The sequence below is a fragment of the Habropoda laboriosa genome, unplaced genomic scaffold (genome assembly GCF_001263275.1).
Source record: "Habropoda laboriosa isolate 0110345459 unplaced genomic scaffold, ASM126327v1 scaffold99, whole genome shotgun sequence".
Lineage (NCBI taxonomy): Eukaryota > Metazoa > Arthropoda > Insecta > Hymenoptera > Apidae > Habropoda > Habropoda laboriosa.
This window is the reverse complement of record NW_017100239.1, coordinates 533,755-552,787: the sequence shown is the minus strand read 5'-3', so window position 1 is coordinate 552,787 and position 19,033 is coordinate 533,755. Positions and strand designations below refer to the sequence as shown.

At 35.9% G+C, this 19,033-nt stretch overlaps 6 protein-coding genes across 9 annotated transcripts; 3 read left to right on the top strand and 3 right to left on the bottom strand.

The window, feature by feature from the left end:
• Positions 1-722: 722 nt before the first annotated feature.
• Positions 723-7,655, top strand: LOC108571873 (b(0,+)-type amino acid transporter 1-like). 3 transcript variants are annotated; one of them, XM_017934031.1, is made up of 6 exons: positions 723-1,108; positions 5,119-5,481; positions 5,551-6,299; positions 6,772-6,985; positions 7,058-7,363; positions 7,457-7,655. In XM_017934031.1, exons 1-6 carry the CDS (start codon positions 1,084-1,086, stop codon positions 7,519-7,521), a joined length of 1,722 nt encoding a protein of 573 aa, XP_017789520.1. In that variant the 5' UTR covers positions 723-1,083; the 3' UTR covers positions 7,522-7,655. The 3 variants fall into 3 exon arrangements, with proteins under 3 accessions (XP_017789520.1, XP_017789519.1, XP_017789521.1); XM_017934030.1 differs by lacking the exon at positions 723-1,108 and adding an exon at positions 2,766-2,830; XM_017934032.1 differs by lacking the exon at positions 723-1,108 and adding an exon at positions 4,526-5,008.
• A 161-nt stretch (positions 7,656-7,816) lies between these two features.
• LOC108571874 (uncharacterized protein C1orf131-like) lies at positions 7,817-8,507 on the bottom strand. Its single transcript, XM_017934033.1, has 2 exons — positions 8,446-8,507; positions 7,817-8,353 (listed from the first exon to the last, which is right to left on the bottom strand). The coding sequence occupies exon 2, from the start codon at positions 8,342-8,344 to the stop codon at positions 7,817-7,819; it is 528 nt and encodes a 175-aa protein (XP_017789522.1). The 5' UTR covers positions 8,345-8,353; positions 8,446-8,507.
• A 186-nt stretch (positions 8,508-8,693) lies between these two features.
• On the top strand, positions 8,694-11,407 carry LOC108571719. The gene is made up of 6 exons (XM_017933831.1): positions 8,694-8,932; positions 9,006-9,246; positions 9,348-9,812; positions 10,230-10,439; positions 10,517-10,761; positions 10,840-11,407. The coding sequence occupies exons 1-6, from the start codon at positions 8,802-8,804 to the stop codon at positions 11,405-11,407; spliced, it is 1,860 nt and encodes a 619-aa protein (XP_017789320.1). The 5' UTR covers positions 8,694-8,801.
• A 316-nt stretch (positions 11,408-11,723) lies between these two features.
• LOC108571868 (DNA-directed RNA polymerase II subunit RPB7) lies at positions 11,724-15,326 on the top strand. Of its 2 annotated transcripts, none has more exons than XM_017934024.1 (7): positions 11,724-12,022; positions 12,173-12,282; positions 12,356-12,515; positions 12,585-12,635; positions 12,706-12,840; positions 12,908-12,953; positions 15,313-15,326. In XM_017934024.1, the coding sequence occupies exons 1-7, from the start codon at positions 12,011-12,013 to the stop codon at positions 15,324-15,326; spliced, it is 528 nt and encodes a 175-aa protein (XP_017789513.1). In that variant the 5' UTR covers positions 11,724-12,010. The 2 variants fall into 2 exon arrangements, with proteins under 2 accessions (XP_017789513.1, XP_017789512.1); XM_017934023.1 differs by lacking the exon at positions 15,313-15,326 and adding an exon at positions 13,016-13,094 and having other exon boundaries at positions 12,908-12,941.
• Positions 13,556-15,387, bottom strand: LOC108571745. Its single transcript, XM_017933857.1, has 5 exons — positions 15,160-15,387; positions 14,353-14,853; positions 14,171-14,259; positions 13,871-14,092; positions 13,556-13,772 (listed from the first exon to the last, which is right to left on the bottom strand). Exons 1-5 carry the CDS (start codon positions 15,280-15,282, stop codon positions 13,556-13,558), a joined length of 1,152 nt encoding a protein of 383 aa, XP_017789346.1. The 5' UTR covers positions 15,283-15,387.
• A 594-nt stretch (positions 15,388-15,981) lies between these two features.
• Positions 15,982-18,444, bottom strand: LOC108571718 (rab-like protein 6). The gene is made up of 5 exons (XM_017933830.1): positions 18,260-18,444; positions 17,712-18,193; positions 16,847-17,634; positions 16,264-16,765; positions 15,982-16,182 (listed from the first exon to the last, which is right to left on the bottom strand). Exons 1-5 carry the CDS (start codon positions 18,384-18,386, stop codon positions 15,982-15,984), a joined length of 2,100 nt encoding a protein of 699 aa, XP_017789319.1. The 5' UTR covers positions 18,387-18,444.
• Between the last annotated feature and the right edge of the window lie 589 nt (positions 18,445-19,033).

The following is a 19,033-nucleotide window of genomic DNA, read 5'->3' as shown; positions in this document are numbered from 1 at the left end:
GAAATTTCCTTTATAGCCTAGTTCTTATGGTTCTCACACACATCGAGCAATTTCTAACGTGTAAATACGAATTGAAAGAAATGCACTAGTACTCGTAGTGTGTATTGGCATACTTATGCCATGTACTATCGGAGAAAATTTCGAAAATGATAGGTTGAATTTAGTAAGAAGCTAGAGTACAAGATTGTTCTCCTATACATTGCTGTTTTAAAAAAATGAATTATTTTCTATCAGTGGAGAACTGGTAATCATTGATTTTACTACTACTGTTGCGATATGAAAAAGTCAAAACACGCGTTAAATATATTCGTATTCTTGCTACATATGTAACTACCGAATAAACGTTACGAAAAACATGCAACATTATTTATAAAATGTATAAATATTGTTACGTCGTGTTTAGAAGCTGTACTCGTAATTAAACGTGGAGGAAATGTGGAAATACACATTAGTGACTAGAAACTAGCAACACGTTTTAAATGGCATAAGGGTGAGAAGTAGGAAGTAGTTAAAGTATTAGAGAATGAATTCGTAGATATCCAATAGAAGTGGAAAGACAGAAAAACGATATCGAGCGAGTTTGAGCGCCGACGCTGGGCGCTCGTGCTCCTATCGTTCCTTCCCTCTTGCACTCTCTATTTCCCCTACCCGACCTCGTTCCTGTTCGCTCTTTGGCGGGTACGTCTCCCTCTGTCGAACGCCCAGTTCATCGTTGGAGGTGGATCAGTGCGAGTCGTATCGTAATATTACAGCCACACATGATACATACGTAAATTTTCTCGTCGAAATTGTGGAGGAAAAGCGAAATCGTCGAAAGCGTTCTGGTGGAAGAGGAGAGGAGTCGTCTGATCGGAATCAAGTGGCATCGTTGGAAACAAAGAGCGAAGAGAAGGGGGCGTACGAAAGAGTCGCCCTTTGAAACGCGAACTAGAGATTTGCGAGCGAATTTAGCGGAAAAAGACAGGCAGTCGGCGGGTCGAAGACAGCTGTGACGGCAGAGACAGTGGTTGCACCGAAAAGTCGGCGTGGTGTCATGAGAGGCGGTCTCACAGTCCGCCCTTCTTATCGGTCCCTCTTAGAGTCATGCATGTCGCGCCCTTCAAACGAGGTGAGCGACATTTTTTTCTTACGTACCGCTGCCGCGTTTCTCGTCGTTTCACCGCGTCACATCGCGTTAACCCTATTATATACCAGTAGAGCCGCCACTTGTTCATAATTGGAAAGATTCGCGCGCTTTTTACCTTCACCGGGTTGTTCATTCATAAACGCGACTCCCACTCTCGGAGAGTAGCCTTCTCCTTGATACTTTTAAGTTGGATTTTCGCGCGATACCATCAATTCCAACAATTGCATAAAAATGATTCAATCGTAAACGGGATAAACACACTGGGAAAGAGCAACAGAATCTATGATTTTTAGTTGGATAAATAAACGAAAGGTGAAAGTGATCGGAAATTGGTTATTTGCCAAAGAAATATGGAAGAAATAGAATTCGGCGGTGAAATAAAACCTGTTGTTGCATCCTCATGTTGGTAATAGAACAAGGGTGCACGTGTGTGCCAAAGTGGTACATGCGACAACACTTGTTTCGCTTCGTTCATTTATACCTTTGTTCAGTCAATTGCAATCTTCCATTATTCAACACCTTTGTAACGTAACGCGTGACACGTAATTTCAGTTGTTCAGAACGAATCACTGGCTGTTAATATAAGCGTGATTTAACGCATCGTTCCAAGACGAATCGAATTCTAAGAAGACTTTATCGGCGGATCGAAAAGCAAAATGCGTACATAATATGATCGAAGAAGAAAAAAATGATGGTTATGCAACAGTCGAAATACACGAGAAATTGCGTCATCCCGCGAAACGAGAAACTCGAACGTGTAAGGTGTACGATATCCTTAAGACAGTCCGAAAATATCTGCGTCTCCGATTTAACTTCCTAGTGAGCAGCAATGCCAAATTAACCCAAGTCAAGAACACTCGTCGATGTTCCCCATTCATGCAGGCTCGTCTTTTTTGTTTACTTTGACTTTTTCAACGACGGAATCGGATTTCCAGGCCCGCCTCCGCGTTAAATCTAGCCAATAGGTATATTTTAAGACAGTCGCGTGTAAGTGGTTTTCGCCGCGAGAAGAAATTTATCAGTTGCTACTAACGTTAGTTAGTTCTTGCTTTATCTTCTCAACGATTATCGACAGAAGGATATTGGCGTTATTCTTATTTTATAGAAAATTGATCCTTCGATATCGATATATCGATCTCAATCTCGATGCTCCTCCCACGCACGATTTCACAGTTCATCTCGAATACTTGAGAATGAATATCTGGCGTGCGAAGTCGCCACGAATAGACGAACAACGACTTCTCTCAACGAACTCTGCTCAGCGAAGAGTGGACGATAAGTACTACTCTCTGCGACGTACATATTTCGTTTAAGCCAATTATTCTTTCTATGCAATCCAATACGTCTTATTCTACTGATAGTGGTGTTCACTCGTTACTATCTGGGTTACGTCGAACGTGTTCGAAGCGGCGTTCATTTTAACAGAAAAACTCTCTGTAAACCGTTCGGTCGGCAAATGTGTCGCAGCATCAGATGCTTGAAAATCTCGAATACCCGTCGCGGCCATCTTCTTTCCATTCAGTTTCTTTATAGCAAAGAATCGTCGTTTCTACTGGAGTTTCTACGTGAAATACGGTTCTAAGCTCTCTCGCTTCTCTTTCCTCGAGTTATAGACAATGCTAAATGCAACAAACCGATCGATAGAGCGAAATAAAAACCATTGACCAATGTCATACGGCTGTAAATCAACAGAGTTATATACGGGTATGTATACGGACATTTTTACGATTCGACGTAGGGAACAAATTGAACGTTCTCAGCGTTACAATATTTACGTAACAGGAACGAATTAGCAAGTAGGATTTCGCTTGAAATGCAGTTGAAACCCGTCGATATTTTCGCGAGTTGGTGCAATTTACGAACACCAGGGAGAGAATCGATTAGAAATTTACGCGTCGCGTCGTGACAAATCGTTCACCTGTCGGAGTAGATCACCGTGAATAAAGAAAGAGTCGTCAACTGTATAAAACTTGACGTGCAACTAACTGCGATTTTTTCCCTCCCTTTTCCCCACAATCTTATTTCGCGCGTTCGATGAAAACGAATCGAGTAATTCTTTATTCTCTTTTTACAAGCAGCAAAGATCTTCGGTCGTGCGCACGATCTTCTTTCGCAGCCGAGACCTCGCGCGGAGATCGGTTTCTTTCGCGCGAACCATCAATTAAAAGCAATTGGATTATTACGACACTTTACCACAATAGGCATTAGCGTAGTTTAGAAGAGGGTTTTCATACAACGCATAAGTAGCAACCAAGATGTTTTTTTTTTTTTTTTTTTCATACGGATAACGAAAAAAGAAAAGGGAAGAAGTACGAGATGTAATTGAACTTTACGAGTAAAAGAATCTTTTCGAAAAACAACGTACGGTGAAGAACAATCCTTATTTTCTACCAGAGAATAGAAAGACTCGCCACTGTTGACAGACACTGTTTACTGTACAGTGCGAACGTCCGTGTTGGCATATCGTGTTACCAGTTCAATTCGACGAATTTTGCGAGCTAATTCTCTGTTTGGTCATGGGGCACAAGTATAACCACGCAATAATACTCGTTGGTCAAATATCGTTTAAAATTATTAAACTTACTTTCCTTACATAGGGGGACAAACGAAATATCAAATTACATGTACATTTGAATAAGTTCAAATTCTCATTCTTTTTTCCCCTCTTTCTTTCTTTTTTTTCTTTTTTTCTTTTTTTCTCCCCTTATTTCTTTAGGCTGAAAATTATAAAATTTAAAACGTCTCCTCGCACGACGTCTATGCAGACAATCAATTAGAGAAGCTCTCGAGACGCTCGAGTCATCTCAGCCGTATTGCGTCACATTGCAAACGGTTAACTAAAGCCACAAATCTTGGATGATTTTCATCGGTGCTTGAAATTACAGATCTCTTTCCTCCTCTACGTTCTACGTTCTACGTTCTACGAAACGATACATTGTCACGTGTCGACATAAACGGTTAGCAATTTTTACAAAGCTGACAAAGGCATTTATAACCCACTTGTCGATAAGGAAAGTGCAAACGAGACTAGAATCGCTCGGTATTAAGCAGGCGGGTAAAAAATATAGCAACGCGACTGTGCTCTTCAACGAATCGTTCCCCCTCTTAGGGAAGAATAATTAAACAATACTTTCTTTTCGAGTGGGCGGCATTTAAATATATTACAACGATAAACCGTAGATGCGTGAAGAATGTCGATAATCCTTTATCGAAAGGTCACCTTGAAGGCGAAACCACACGCACGCTTTGCATAGTACCGGGGTCCCGTCGCTTCGGGATTCGAATTCGTTCGAAATAACGCAAATTCACAGGTTGCGTAACGTTTGAATGCACCTCTGGTTCGCATGTTCCGTGTTATCGGTATCCGTGTTATCTAAACCACCATCGATAGTTTTGATTTTGGTGGTAATTGACGTGAAAGGTTCGTTCGAAAACAGGACTGATCGCTATTGTGCAGTGTAGGGGGTACACGTGACACGTATGCTCGCAAACGTGTAAAGAAGAAGGTGGACTGATCTCACAATCGGTCACGAGAAATCCTTGGCACCTGGCCATGCGAACTATTACGGTAGCAACAACGCCTCCGCGATAATAATATAATAATGGGCGTCACGTGGCGACATACATAAATACAAATTCAACGATTTACCGCCTTTTAAACTGCCGCGTCGCGTCGCACATCGTGCGGCGGTTGTTCGGACGCCACGGAAATATCTTTCATCAGTCGGTTTGAAAGAAAGTATAGCCGAGACACGATGCAGCTGTAGGTCGAGAAGTTAACGGGAGACCCAAACCGATATAATATTTCTCTGCGATAATTTGCACGATTAGCAGATATAGAGGGATTAGAGCGAGCACTCTAATGAACGATGTACAAAGAAGGTAACAATTACGGTATTAAGTTGTAATTGGATAGGGGAGCGCGGCAATAGTAAGGTGAGAGAAAGGGCGAAGAGAAAGACGGGGGAAAGAAAGGGGGAATATGATTTCAGCTACCGTGGGACATGATCCACAAACGAGCAACGGGAATCAGTCGCAACAGCAGTTGCAAGGCGGTGGATGGAATGGAATTCCTGAAGCGACGCTGGTCTCGCGATCGATCCGGAGCAACGGCAGCAGCAACGGCTGGAACCACGTCGTCACCACCTCGCCGTTTCAACAGCAACAGCAACAGCAACAGCTACACGAACGGAAACAGAAAGAAGTTAAATCTGGGGACCTGGGAGATGATGAAGACGGGGGTGGAGGGGGTGGAGGGTTGGAGGGGGCGGACCCAGAGGAGAACAACTCTGTTCACCTCAAGAGACGGGTGGGACTCGTCAGTGGGGTGGCTCTAATCGTTGGTACCATGATAGGTAACGATCACCATTTCACCTTACAATTAGACACCTTGGAGCAAGCATTGAAAACGAATTGTTTTTCAGGTTCCGGGATATTCGTTTCGCCGTCAGGGCTTCTGGTTCGAACCGGCAGTATCGGAATCAGCTTCCTCGTATGGACGGCCTGCGGCATGTTGAGTCTGTGCGGTGCGTTAGCATACGCTGAGCTGGGTACGATGAACACGAGCAGCGGCGCCGAGTACGCATACTTCATGGACGCGTTCGGCGCACCACCTGCCTTCCTCTTCTCGTGGGTCTCCACATTGGTCTTGAAACCATCTCAGATGGCGATAATATGTCTCTCGTTTGCGCAGTACGCGGTCGAGGCCTTCGCGGCCGACTGCGATCCACCCGAGGAAGTCGTCAAGATCGTAGCACTTCTGGCCATCATACTTATACTGCTGGTAAACTGTTACAGCGTCAATCTGGCGACAGGTGTGCAAAACGCGTTTACCGCAGCCAAATTGATTGCCATACTCGTTGTAATTGCCGGCGGCTCTTACAAGTTGATACAGGGTAATACGCAGCATCTCAAGGGCGCTTTCGACACGATGGACGGCAGTACCGTTAATATAGGCAGATTAGCCACAGCTTTTTACACCGGTCTATGGGCATACGACGGATGGAACAACCTCAATTACGTTACCGAAGAAATCAAAGATCCTTCGAAAAATCTGCCCCGCTCCATTATGATCGGCATACCCCTTGTTACACTCTGTTACGCGTTAATAAACGTCTCTTATTTAGCCGTCATGTCACCCTCGGAAATGATCGAAAGCGAAGCCGTCGCAGTGGTAAGACAATTTATAATACTCTCCTTCTCTTCTCTTCTCTTCTCTTCTCTTTATCTCTCATATAGGTACACGATATTTATAGGTATTTACCGGTAATTCGGTCAAATTTCTATTCAAACTTAACATACTTGTATCGTAATTGAATATTTCATCAACCTACGTCTTTTTTATCTTTTTAGCCGTGGCTACAAGAAAATAAAAATATTTCAAATAACAATCAGTTTACAAACCCATTACTTACCTTTGATTTTTCGTCGAGATCACAAGTGTACGAGGTAAAACCACTCTGCCGTGCAAGCGCAATTTTACTTCTTTTCTACTTCTACTATTAACCTACATACGCTCTACATTGCTCTATAGAATTTATCGAATTACCGGTAAAAATTTCAGGGTATTTCCCGTGCTTAACCGGCGATGAAATATAATAATCCCCGATGAAATCCCAACCCAAGTTCGAACAAACATTTTCCAGACCTTCGGAAATCGGATTCTTGGCGTTATGGCATGGCTCATGCCGCTCTCGGTTGCCATCAGCACGTTTGGTTCCGCAAATGGTACTCTCTTTGCAGCAGGTAGACTTTGTTTCGCCGCGTCCCGAGAAGGCCACTTACTCGACTGTCTCAGTTACGTGCACGTGCGGCGCTTCACTCCTGCACCAGGACTTATTTTTCACTCCCTCGTTGCAGGTACAAACCTTACCCTTCTGTTTCGTACTTTATCCATCTCTGTGTAATGTTCTATATTTTCCTACCCATTAGGAGCGATGGTACTATCGGGAAACATAGATTCTTTGATCGATTTCTTTTCCTTTACCGCTTGGATATTCTACGGCGGAGCAATGCTAGCTCTATTGGTGATGCGAAGGACCAGACCAAATCATCCACGGCCATATAAATGTCCGCTGATAATACCCATCCTTGTGCTCGTAATCTCTGCGTACCTAATTGTAGCACCAATCATCGACAAACCTCAAATCGAATATTTGTACGCGGCTGGATTCATATTAGCGGGCATGCTCGTCTACCTCCCGTTTGTTAAATATGGATATGTGCCCAAATTTATGGGTAAGCGTCCTTACTTTTTCCACAAATATTTCGTAGAAAACAAAGAAAAAAGTAGAATGTAGCTGCTGTTCCAATTCTTTATTTTATTTACAGAAGGAGTGAATGCCTTCCTTCAAATGTTGCTCGAGGTGGCACCAACGGCTGTGGCCTTTGATTGACCTCGATCGAATGCAAAACCATGGTCCTTTAAATGCCAAATCATTCCCTTACGGCATGATGAACATTACATGAATATCTATTTTAAATATGCATAGGCAAATATATGTATCCTATTACTGAAGCTCAAGGCTGGCCCGAATGAATTCACAAATATATAAAAATATTATTTTATTACTTGTTATTTTTCATATATAATATACAATACGTGAAACATGTTACTGTTAGACCAGTAGTTAACGTTGTAACAAATCAAGAAAGTAACTAAAAATATTTTAAACGTTTACGGTCAAGCTTTCATTTTCTATTTTTACCTGATGATGATTTTTTACTTACTTTACCATAAACCTCTAATATACCGTCGGAAGCTTTCTTACGAGGTTTCTTAGTTTTATGTTTCGTTAAACTCCTTTCCAGTCCTGATTTCAGTACTACCTTATTCTTCTCTGCTTCTTTGCTTTTCATTTTTTCATCTTTCAACACTTTGTAATTAATGTATTCTCTCTTGGGGGGTTTTGCCCCTAAACTCAAAGCGAGCGCAAGTTGTGCCTGGTCTGCCTCTACACTTTTCAAACCAGACATACCGAATTTCATAACCTCGTATCTAATGCGTTTCATTTCTAATTCCTGTCTTTTCTTCTCATCCATATTTTCATTTCCTTCATCTGCTTTCATAACAAATTTTGAGCTTCGTGCTTCGTTACCTTTCTTACTTTCATCGACATCTGCCTTCTTTTTCTGTCGCCGTTCGTACTTAACCGACACGAACTCCTTTCCAGCATCTTCTTTCAATCTTGACACTCGCGTTGGAACAAAATCCTCCATCGTAAAACACTAAACAGATAACAATTTATTCTTGTCAGTTAATTTTAAATACATAAATTTAAATCCATACGTCCCTACGTCTTAACATATTTCCTACTCACTAAATACGAACGACCGATAACTTCTCGATTCAAATTAACCTGTCTTCTGCTTCATAAAAATGCTAAATTTAAGTTAGTTTAGAATAATTCTATAGTGTTTTATAAACATGTATGTACCATCTTGATGCGTATGGTCGTAAAGTAATGGTCGTAAATGCAACGAGTAGATAGCAGCTCTTACAGTACTGTTATGTTTCATGCTTTACATCGCGCCTTTTAATCACGTGTCACTTAAATGTAACCTTAAATGTCATCATACGTGTGTGCACCATGTAATGCACGTTAAATAAAACATATTTACATGTATAAGCAACAATTATTATACACAGAAAACGTAAAAAGGATTTTTATATATAATGGAGGAATATCCACCTATTAATGTACGTTTGGCATCGAATAGAATTAATCTAAATTTAATAGAAAATGAAGATCAACCGCGAATATATACGCCGGGAGAAGAAATTTCCAGTCAGCCTGACTTTTTAAGGTGATTCTTTCTATTCTGTTTGCCGTTTTACAAAAAACCGATCCAACTTTCATTCATCCTTCCTTCTTATTAGGGGACATGGAACGTACGTAGACGATGAAAACACACTACGAGCGTCCGTGGCTGGTGTTTTAGAAAAAGTTAACAAACTTATTTCGATAAGACCCTTGAAAGCCCGTTACCATGGCGAAATTGGCGATGTAATTGTTGGTCGGATAACTGAAGTACAACAAAAACGATGGAAGGTCGACACAAATTCCAAACTTGACTCAGTTTTGTTACTCACTAGTGTTAATTTACCAGGTGGAGAATTGGTATGATATTTCAAATATAATTTTCTCTAGTTTAATTTTCTTCTAGTTCAAGTATCCATACTTAAATTTAAATAACTTTCCTTTCTAATTGTAATCTACAGAGAAGAAGGTCTGCAGAAGATGAGCAAACTATGAGAAGATATCTTCAAGAAGGAGATTTAATTTGTGCAGAAGTGCAAAGTACTTTTGTAGATGGTTCCCTTTCTTTGCACACTAGAGTTTTAAAGTATGGTAAATTGTCTCAAGGTATAATGTTGAAGGTTTCACCGGCACTCATAAAAAGAAAGAAAACTCATTTTCACAATTTGGAAAGTGGTACAAGTTTGATATTAGGAAATAACGGTTATATATGGATTGGAGCTAGTAAACAAGACACTGATAGATCAGAAGGCGGTTTCACGCAAGATTTGTCAAGAATTCCTCAAGCAAATCGCGAAGTTTGCGCACGATTACGCAATTGTATTTTAATTTTAGCAACGTGTAATATGCAGCTCACAGATACATCTGTTACATACGCTTATGAAGAATCTATGAAGTACAAAATAAATGAATTGCAGGAACCTGAAGCAATAATTAACGTATCGTTACTGACTCATCAAAGATTAATACAATGATCCTTTATTTTCACCGTGTATCGTCGCACGTTGTTCGATTAATAAACACTAGGATCAAACAGATTTTATACTACTTTTTCTTGTAAACTTTTAATCTAAGACATGTAGCAATAAAACAGTTTTAGAAATTTCTTCAAATTCGTTTATTCTATACCTCCACATCAGAGTATTATATTAAAGATTCAGATGGTATTTGTTGGTATTCTCCTAGATGCCCTGCACTGCAGTTAAACTAAAGTACATTGTACAGTAATATACCACGTTTTATAAATGCAGCAACTTGGAAAAGGTGTCAAAAGTAGTGTATATAATATGACTGCACATTGCTAATGTGAATATTGATTAAACGAATAACTTAGGAACAACAAGTTACAGCAAAGAAACATGGATGCGTGTTTTACTGCATTTGATAAAGATGAAGATGGATATTTATCTGTCCAAGAATTTGAATTCATTTGTCGTGCTTTATTTCGCAATGATCGCGGAAAGGTGTATAATGTCGAAGAACATCAGTTGAAGAAGATATATTCTGTATTTGACTTGAATGGAGATGGGAGAATTGACAGAGAGGAGTTCGAGGTACATTATATTTCGAAATATTCTATTATCGTAAGAATTGTTAGATCGTAATAATCGTTAAATATCCTCGTTTTTAGATATGCTGGAATCGTTGGATTAAAGTATGTACTCGTCCAAAGAGTGCTTTCTTAATTGTAGACGTGCAGAATGATTTTATAACGGGTTCTTTGAATATCAAGCAGTGTGCTGCACAACATGATGGCTCAGAAGTAATTGAACCAATTAATCGTTTATTGGAAACTGTACAATTTGATGGAGTATTTTACTCTCTTGATTGGCATCCTATAGATCATGTATCTTTTATTGATAATTTACACCTTAGGTAATTTACCAATGCCTAAATTTTATTATTGCATTTTTATCCAGAAATCTATCAGTTAAATATTTGATTTTTATACAGAGAAGTTGATCCTAGTAGTGGAATCTCCAAAGAAGCAGCACAAGTTTACGATACCGTTACATTCAAAGGTCCGCCACTATTAAAGCAACGTCTTTGGCCACGACATTGTATTCAAGACTCTTGGGGCGCTCAACTTCATAAAGATCTGAAAATTGTAGACAATGGGATCAAAATCTACAAAGGGACTAACCCAGAAGTAGATTCCTATTCTGTCTTTTGGGATAACAAGAAAATGATGGACACAAGTTTGTCTACGCAATTACAAGGAAAAGGGGCAACAGACATATATATTTGCGGATTAGCCTACGATGTTTGCGTCGGGGCTACTGCGGTAGATGCACTCAAAAGTGGTTATCGGACTGTTCTTATCGATGATTGTAGCCGAGGTGTAGATCTAGTTGATATTGAAAAAACTAAAGCAACAGTTATAGCTGACAATGGAGTAATTGTAAATTCGAGTCAGGTAAAAGCAATGGTCGAAGGAAGGGATCGTCGACCAGAACTTGGATATAAATTAGCCTTGGAAATTAAACAAAAATTAAATTTTGTAGACGATGCTAACCAATAACTTACAAACTTCCAACATATACAATGTATACAAATTTTTTTGAAAAAATTCGCTAGATTAGTTGCCTTTTCAACAATAATGTATATCAACTATGAAACGAAGTAGATTAAATATATTTTCTGCATTAAACTTTAATATGTTGTGATTTTCTGTAATTAATTTTTATTATTCAAAAGAGACCTAAAAAGTGCAGAAATATGAATATCGATATACATAATGTAAACTGTCATATTTCGCATCTTCTACCACGGACGAGGTTCAAAATAGCCCTATACATTTTACTACGTATTTCGTCACGGCGCTTATTACACAGATGTAAATAACGCGCGTAATTTTGTCAGCTGATTGAGTTGTTTTCTACAATCGATACATATTTTTCTTTTTTTACAATAAATCGAGTAAATAGTTTAACGGAAAATAATATAAATTTAAATTGTATATCTTCGAAAAATGCATTACTGAGTAACAAATTTTTAAGAGAATAATATGTACTCGTCTCCCCAGTGTAACCTAAAAAACCGGAACAGTTCAAATATATATTCATTGTGAAATTCTCTTAATACTATTACTCCGTAATATTATTTAATACCATTGAAATAAAACATGTTTTATCATGTGAGTTATTTCAACGTAAACTATCCAAGGATAAAAAAAAAAAAACCTGTTTATATATTTGTGTATTATAATTGTACAACGATTAACGATAGAGAACGTTTGCTAATGTACAAACATAAATGATCCATTTTGTATTTCTTATTCTTACAGATATCACTAGAACACGAAATTTTATTACACCCCAGATATTTTGGACCTCAGTTGTTAGATACTGTGAAACAGAAGCTATACACTGAAGTGGAAGGCACCTGTACAGGAAAGTAAGTTTATCATCATAATTAAAGTGGCATATTTATATTAAATAATTATTATTCATTTTCCACTGTGTTCCAGATATGGTTTTGTAGTTGCTGTAACAACGATAGATAACATAGGTGCAGGAATCATACAACCAGGACAAGGTTTTGTAGTATATCCTGTTAAATATAAGGCCATTGTATTTAGACCATTTAAAGGAGAAGTATTAGATGCAATTGTGACACAAGTGAATAAGGTAAACATGTAATGTACAAACTAAATATCTAAGATACAATGTAGAAAAGCTTCTCTTTAATTGTGTTAGGTTGGAATGTTTGCTGAAATAGGACCACTTTCATGTTTTATATCTCACCATGTAAGTTATTTTTTTCTATCAATTGTAATTTTATAGTTGTGGTTTATGAAATATCAAACTTTTTTTTCAGTCAATCCCAGCAGATATATATATTATAAATAATATAAATTGTAAATTATGTCATATATTGCAGGATGTAATTATTCAACCAGATGATGAAATAAGATTAAAAATTGTTGGTACAAGAGTCGATGCCACAGGAATTGTGAGTATTCATCCTAATATCTTATCCTAGTATCCTGTTTCATAATAATATTCCATATTATTTACAGTTTGCTATTGGAACATTAATGGATGATTATCTAGGTAAATATCTATTTCATATATCTAATGACTATTTATAATTTTACCTCTATCTCTAAAGTTATGTGTCTTTATAGGACTTGTGTGCAACTGAATACAATCAACACATTATTTAATTCTTCACGTAAAATGGAATATTTTTTATTTCTATGGAACAATAATATTTATATATATGAACAATAAAATAAAGAAAAAAACATGATGTTGAAACTTTAACTGCAGATTTTACCAAATATTTTGTACATTATATTACATACTATCTGAAATGTAAATATTTTCATTAAAATATTGTAAAATAAATATCAAATATAGTACTAAAAACAAAATACCTTTTCGTTTTTGATACCAATAAATAATAATAAAATGTTCATGTGCTTCTGGGTCATGTCACTACTGTGACATCTATTAGAAAACATTGAAAAAGAAAACATTTTTTTAAATCTTAAATAGCTATAATTTGTTACAATTATACACAAAGTGTAAATATTTCTGCTAATTTTCACATACAGTTCTACAAATATGGTTGTTAAACAATATATCAAAATGGGTAGTGTAGTTTCAGTATTTATTCTATTCTTTACCTAATGCAGTAACTTAAAAAATATTCAATAAATATCTCATTTTATTCGAAATAATTGGGGATATCTTTTTGAACAAAATTTATTTAAGTAAAGCGAATCAACGGATAATAAAGCAGCGAATAATGCCAATTTTGTTTCAATGGGTGTTTTCAATTTTTCTTCTACATCCTGATCAGGCATCATCTTATCCACAACGTGCTTAAATATTTTACCGTCGTTATTAACATAAAATGTCGAAAATCCATCATACCATCTATTAATAAAGTTTAGTTATTAATGTCGGTTATTTTAATAAGAACAAGGATAGAAGCTGTAATTTATTGTAAGAAACACAAATGTGAATTTACTTACGACGACGTATGCTGTATATTATCCTTAACATTCCAAACTTTAAATTTCCAAAATGTAAGAAATATACGTGTACCAGAAATGCCTACTATACGCCAACGAACTTTAATGCTATTATCCTCAGGATGAATAGTCATTTTTAAAACATCTAATTTAATATAAGCATACTTTAAATGGCCTATTATCTTTAAAAACATTATTTGTTTAACATAGTTAAGTATTCCCCTATAAAACATTTTCAAATATATGTGCTACTATTTTTTATATAAACAAGTAATAAAAATATTGTAATTATATACTCACACACATGTTGTACCCTTAATATTGTTCACAAATGTCATATCCTCTGTATATATGGCATAATTGAATTGTTTAACAAACAAAAGTGGTAACTGAAAGAAACATGTACATTGATGTAATAAAATCTTGTTAGATTTTATATCATTCCAAGTAATTCTTTTTTTTTACATAAGAAAAATTCATACATCATCCTGAAGAATTTTAAATATATTTATTAATTGTGTTTCAGATGGTTTACGATCCATAGAAGCTTTCTTTTCATGTTCATTTTGCACATTAGGAGAAACTTCTGTATAAAGAATGCCTTTCTTTTCTGAGTTAGGTGAGGCATCATTAAATACATTTTTGGCTAATACCATCTCTGTGCATGGTACATCAAAATTCTTATCATTGAAATTTGTTGTAACAGATTTTTCCCACTGTCTATTATACTTTAATACAGCCATATTTGTTGCATCGGAATTAATTACATTTAACATGGTAACATTCATTAGTCTCTGTTGTTGTAATTTCATTACTTGATGTTTAGTTCCATTATACCGTTTGCTTAATATCTTTGGCTTCTCAATATTAGTACTGAAGAAGACAATTGGTACATTTTGACTTAACGAAGCAACTACAGAATTCAAAGTCTTTTCTTTAGAATTTGTTGTTACGTTTGTTGTTGTTGTTTGTATATCTAAAAACTGAGATTGAAAAACACTTATAAGCAACATAGAATTCTTCTTCAACATAATAAAAATATGTGAAATGCTAACACATGGAAATGGATCACGAAAATAAAAAACCCAAGTAACTTAAATTTTAATGAAATTTCTGCAACAAAATGATTATTACATAATAAAATGAAAAAAAAAAGTATAGTAAGGTTAACTTATTCTACATAATAATATGAGAAGGGTTTTGAAGGGAAATTGTAAATGACAGCGATTAAAAATATTGTTTAAACACACGTGATTAACAATTATTACAGAAAACTTTCAAGTACTCACCTCTTCTAAAAACAGAGACGATTTAACATGATTTGGTAACTGATGGTCGATATTAATTACTTGCCTCCGTGTATTAACAAAAGGTGTAAATTTATTCGGAATAGAGCGCAAATAAGATGACATTTTTCTGCTTTTTCTTTCACTGATTCATACTCAATATCCTTTAATTACAAGGAATACAATACAAAATATAACTGTCGGCACAACATTAACATAATACCAGGTATCAAATGTCCCCGGCAAATTCGCACATGCTTCGATTACATTTTCGAGAAGTTTCAACAGATACGCCGTGAAGTTTAAAAGAGGGCGTTTACGTTCAGTGGGAAGTTTGAAAGTAGATTATCATTTAATATGACAATTTCTTATTTATTTATTTACACTTATTAACACGAAGCTTCATCGATGATTTAATTGGTAAAACTTCGATGTATCAAAATAAATAATTTTAATATACAGTGATAAAATGTATATTTAAATTTAAAATAATATTACACCCATTTTTACGTTAAATCTTTTATGGAATGCTAATCTGATAAATGTATGTATGTATATATTAATCATTTAACGAACAGTGTTTAATGAAAAATTATTTGTCAAAAGTTCTTTGTTACAGTTGATGACATTATTTTATCATATAAAGGATATTAACAGTTTTATATCAACAGAACTTTTATATCATATATCGCTTGCCTTAAAAATATTTGCAAGCATTAATATGAAATTCATATTTGCAAATTCAATATTAAATGACGTTTTAACGCGTCTTACCAGAAGACAACGTTACTAATTAGAAATGAAATGAAATGTCAGTTGAGAACGCTATATTTCTTCATAGGCAACATCGACACCAATTCTAGTTACAGAACCATTAAGAAATTCTTCAAGTTCATCGCGTTCTCTCTTTTCATCTCTGGTACGATGTAACGAACGTTTCTTTTTCTTTTCTACTTTATCTGTTTTCTCTTTATCTTTCTCTTTGTCTTTAGACTTTTTCTTCTTTTTCTTCTCTTTGTCTTCCGCCTAAAAATATTGTTAATTTGTGATAATGTTACAAGAAAACGAGTCGAATTACATTAAAAGTATGTTACAACTTATGCATGCCTTCTCTTTATGTTTCTTCTTTTCTCTTAACACGGGACTGCCACCATCAGAACTCATATGACGTACACTAGTATTGTCGAGTAACTCTAAATGAACATTAGAACTTGTTACACTAACGTCTAAACTTTTATCACTCAACTCCAGTCTGTCTTTTCTGGTGCTGTTACTGCTTACATCTTCACCGCCTTCGGGACTTTGCCTCCATTTGGAATCACGACGGAGCCAACTATCGAACGCGTCCGAATTAATCCCTTGTTGCTCATTTATATCATAATTGCTCGATATTTGGAATTCTTGGTCTATAGATGAAATAGAATCACGTTTAGTGATTTGTCGTAATTTTTCTGAATTTATTTCTGCGTTTGATAAAGTTTCGCGTTTGTGTTTCTGTTTGCTCAACGGATTCTCAGCCAATTTCGGTTGTATGGGAGGTGTTGCTTCGTCGGTCGATGATAAATCATCTTCGTAACCGGCAACCAAAGGGTTCGCAGTTTCAGTATCACTGTTAAAAGTACGACATTTCAAATATTAAAAGTAACGAAACTACCGACCAGTTTGTTTTATTTGTGTACACGCAGCATACCTTTCAGAATCCAGTTCGTCATGCTGTACCTTTTGTGGTGAAATTTGACTACTATCTTCTAAGAACGATCGATCTAAAGGTCCATCGTCCGGAACAAAGTCTTCAACGCTAGTTAACGGTACGTTCGTACTCGAGTTATTAACGTGTATTACTTTGTCCACTTCATCTTCCTTTTTATTACCAAATATCTTTGACATAAGTGATTGTGGCTTGTTAATCGAATCTCGCCTATCAGTATTATCATTTAACAATTCAGCCACCTTGGTGTCTGTTTTTGAAATATTTTGTGTAGGGGACAATGTTGATATGGCCTGTGAGCTTTTACTAGGAACTACTTGATTTTCACAAGTATTTATAAAATTTTCCTTCTTTGGTAGTGATTTTAAATCTAGACTTTTTACCGGAATAGGGGTTCCACCTCCTATAGGACCAGCAGGCATGGAAATTGATCGTTTTACTTCAGCATTTATATTTGTGTTGCCATTGGAAGATAATATATTATGATTACTCAAAGAAGATGTAACATTAGGGACTAGAATACTGGCAGAGACAGAGTCAGCAATTGCTCTTCTTCTGTTAACAAGATTATCCAAGAATTTGTTATAATTGGCATCATCACTGTCCTGAAAGAGGTCAAGTTCCTGTATTGTCAAACGTGTCTCCTCCTCATTAGTATCAAGTTGTTTCAATAATGTTTCTCTTTGCAATTGAAGGAAAGGAAGATTGAAGAATTTGTGCAGAAGTTTTAATCCAAAGCCATTTCTCATAGATGATTCTGCATATCTTACCTGTGAAAAATGACAAAGTAGAATGTTAGGAACATGTTATCTAAAATATTTATAACTAATAATAGCGACAAATTTACTTGCGCTGTTCTTTCGTGTAAGGAATCAATAAAATATGTCACATGATCCGATGTAACTGTTCTATGATGTGCCATATCACAATGATTTCCTAAGACAATAACTGGGATGTGGCTAGGAATTTTTGGAAGTTCTCTTTGTACATAATCAAATGTCCAAGATTTTGTAATATCCATCATAATAATAACACCATTGGTCCCTTTATAAACATCAAGAAACTCTGCGTCCAAAGCAGGCTCCTCAATATTTTCAGACTGTGAATTGTCCATTTTCAAACCTTCCAATTTTTTCCTACGTCGACCCTTATCTACAACATCCCAAACTTCAACTTTGACAATATCATCTGTAGCTTTATAATTCCATTGAATACTGGTTACTTGTATTTCTTCTGTTGGTATATATTCTTCTATAAATTTTTGGCCTTGAAGTCTATGAAATAGACAAGTTTTTCCTACATTTCTATCACCTTTTATAATAATTTTCACTAAAATAGAATTCCCGTTAGTTGAAGCAATTTACTTTCTTGCTGAAGTAAGTTTACTATACTTACTGTTATACTGTACGCCTTTAGCAAATTTTCTTTGTAAAGTTGTTGGCATAGATTGATGAGCTGGTCTAAGAGATACATTGCCAACTCCATCAGACTTTCCGGCTAATCTTTTAAATGCAGAGAACATTGTGTGTTTCTTTTCAATTGAATGAATAATATTTTAGATAAGGACCTTTCCTTAATGATCTTCAAACAGATATCTAAACAGAAAAAATACAAGTGATTGAAATTTTTTGTTTTGATGCAGTAGAGTTCTACATAAATTTAAAACATTTAGATTAGTTATCATTAGTTGTTTACAACATGCTTGAAATAATTAAAACAAGGATATAAAATGTTTTAATTTAAGATAAAGCATATTTTTAAAAAGTCATCCAAACTTTATGAAGTGACAAATGTGTTTCTAATTTCACTGTACTTGGACAACTAGATATTGGACATCTCTACTAACAACTCTAAACCGTGAAAAATGTGAAAAATTACATGTTAAAAAACAAATTGATATTAACTAATGCCTGTTATAATCATGTTACACTGTATACAAAACAGTTTATCTAGGGATGTAAACATATTATTTCAAGTATTTTTTCAACGATTTCTAAAGTGAAAATAATTGTTTACCACATGTTACTTCAATTTTTCGGTGAAAAATAAAAATTTATTCGAAACAGATAACCGATCTAATAAAACTTAAGCAGCTGTCACTTAGCAGCTGTACTTATTTTTTTTGCCGTGATGTTGGTAACAAACCATTTGTTGTATAATATTTATGGT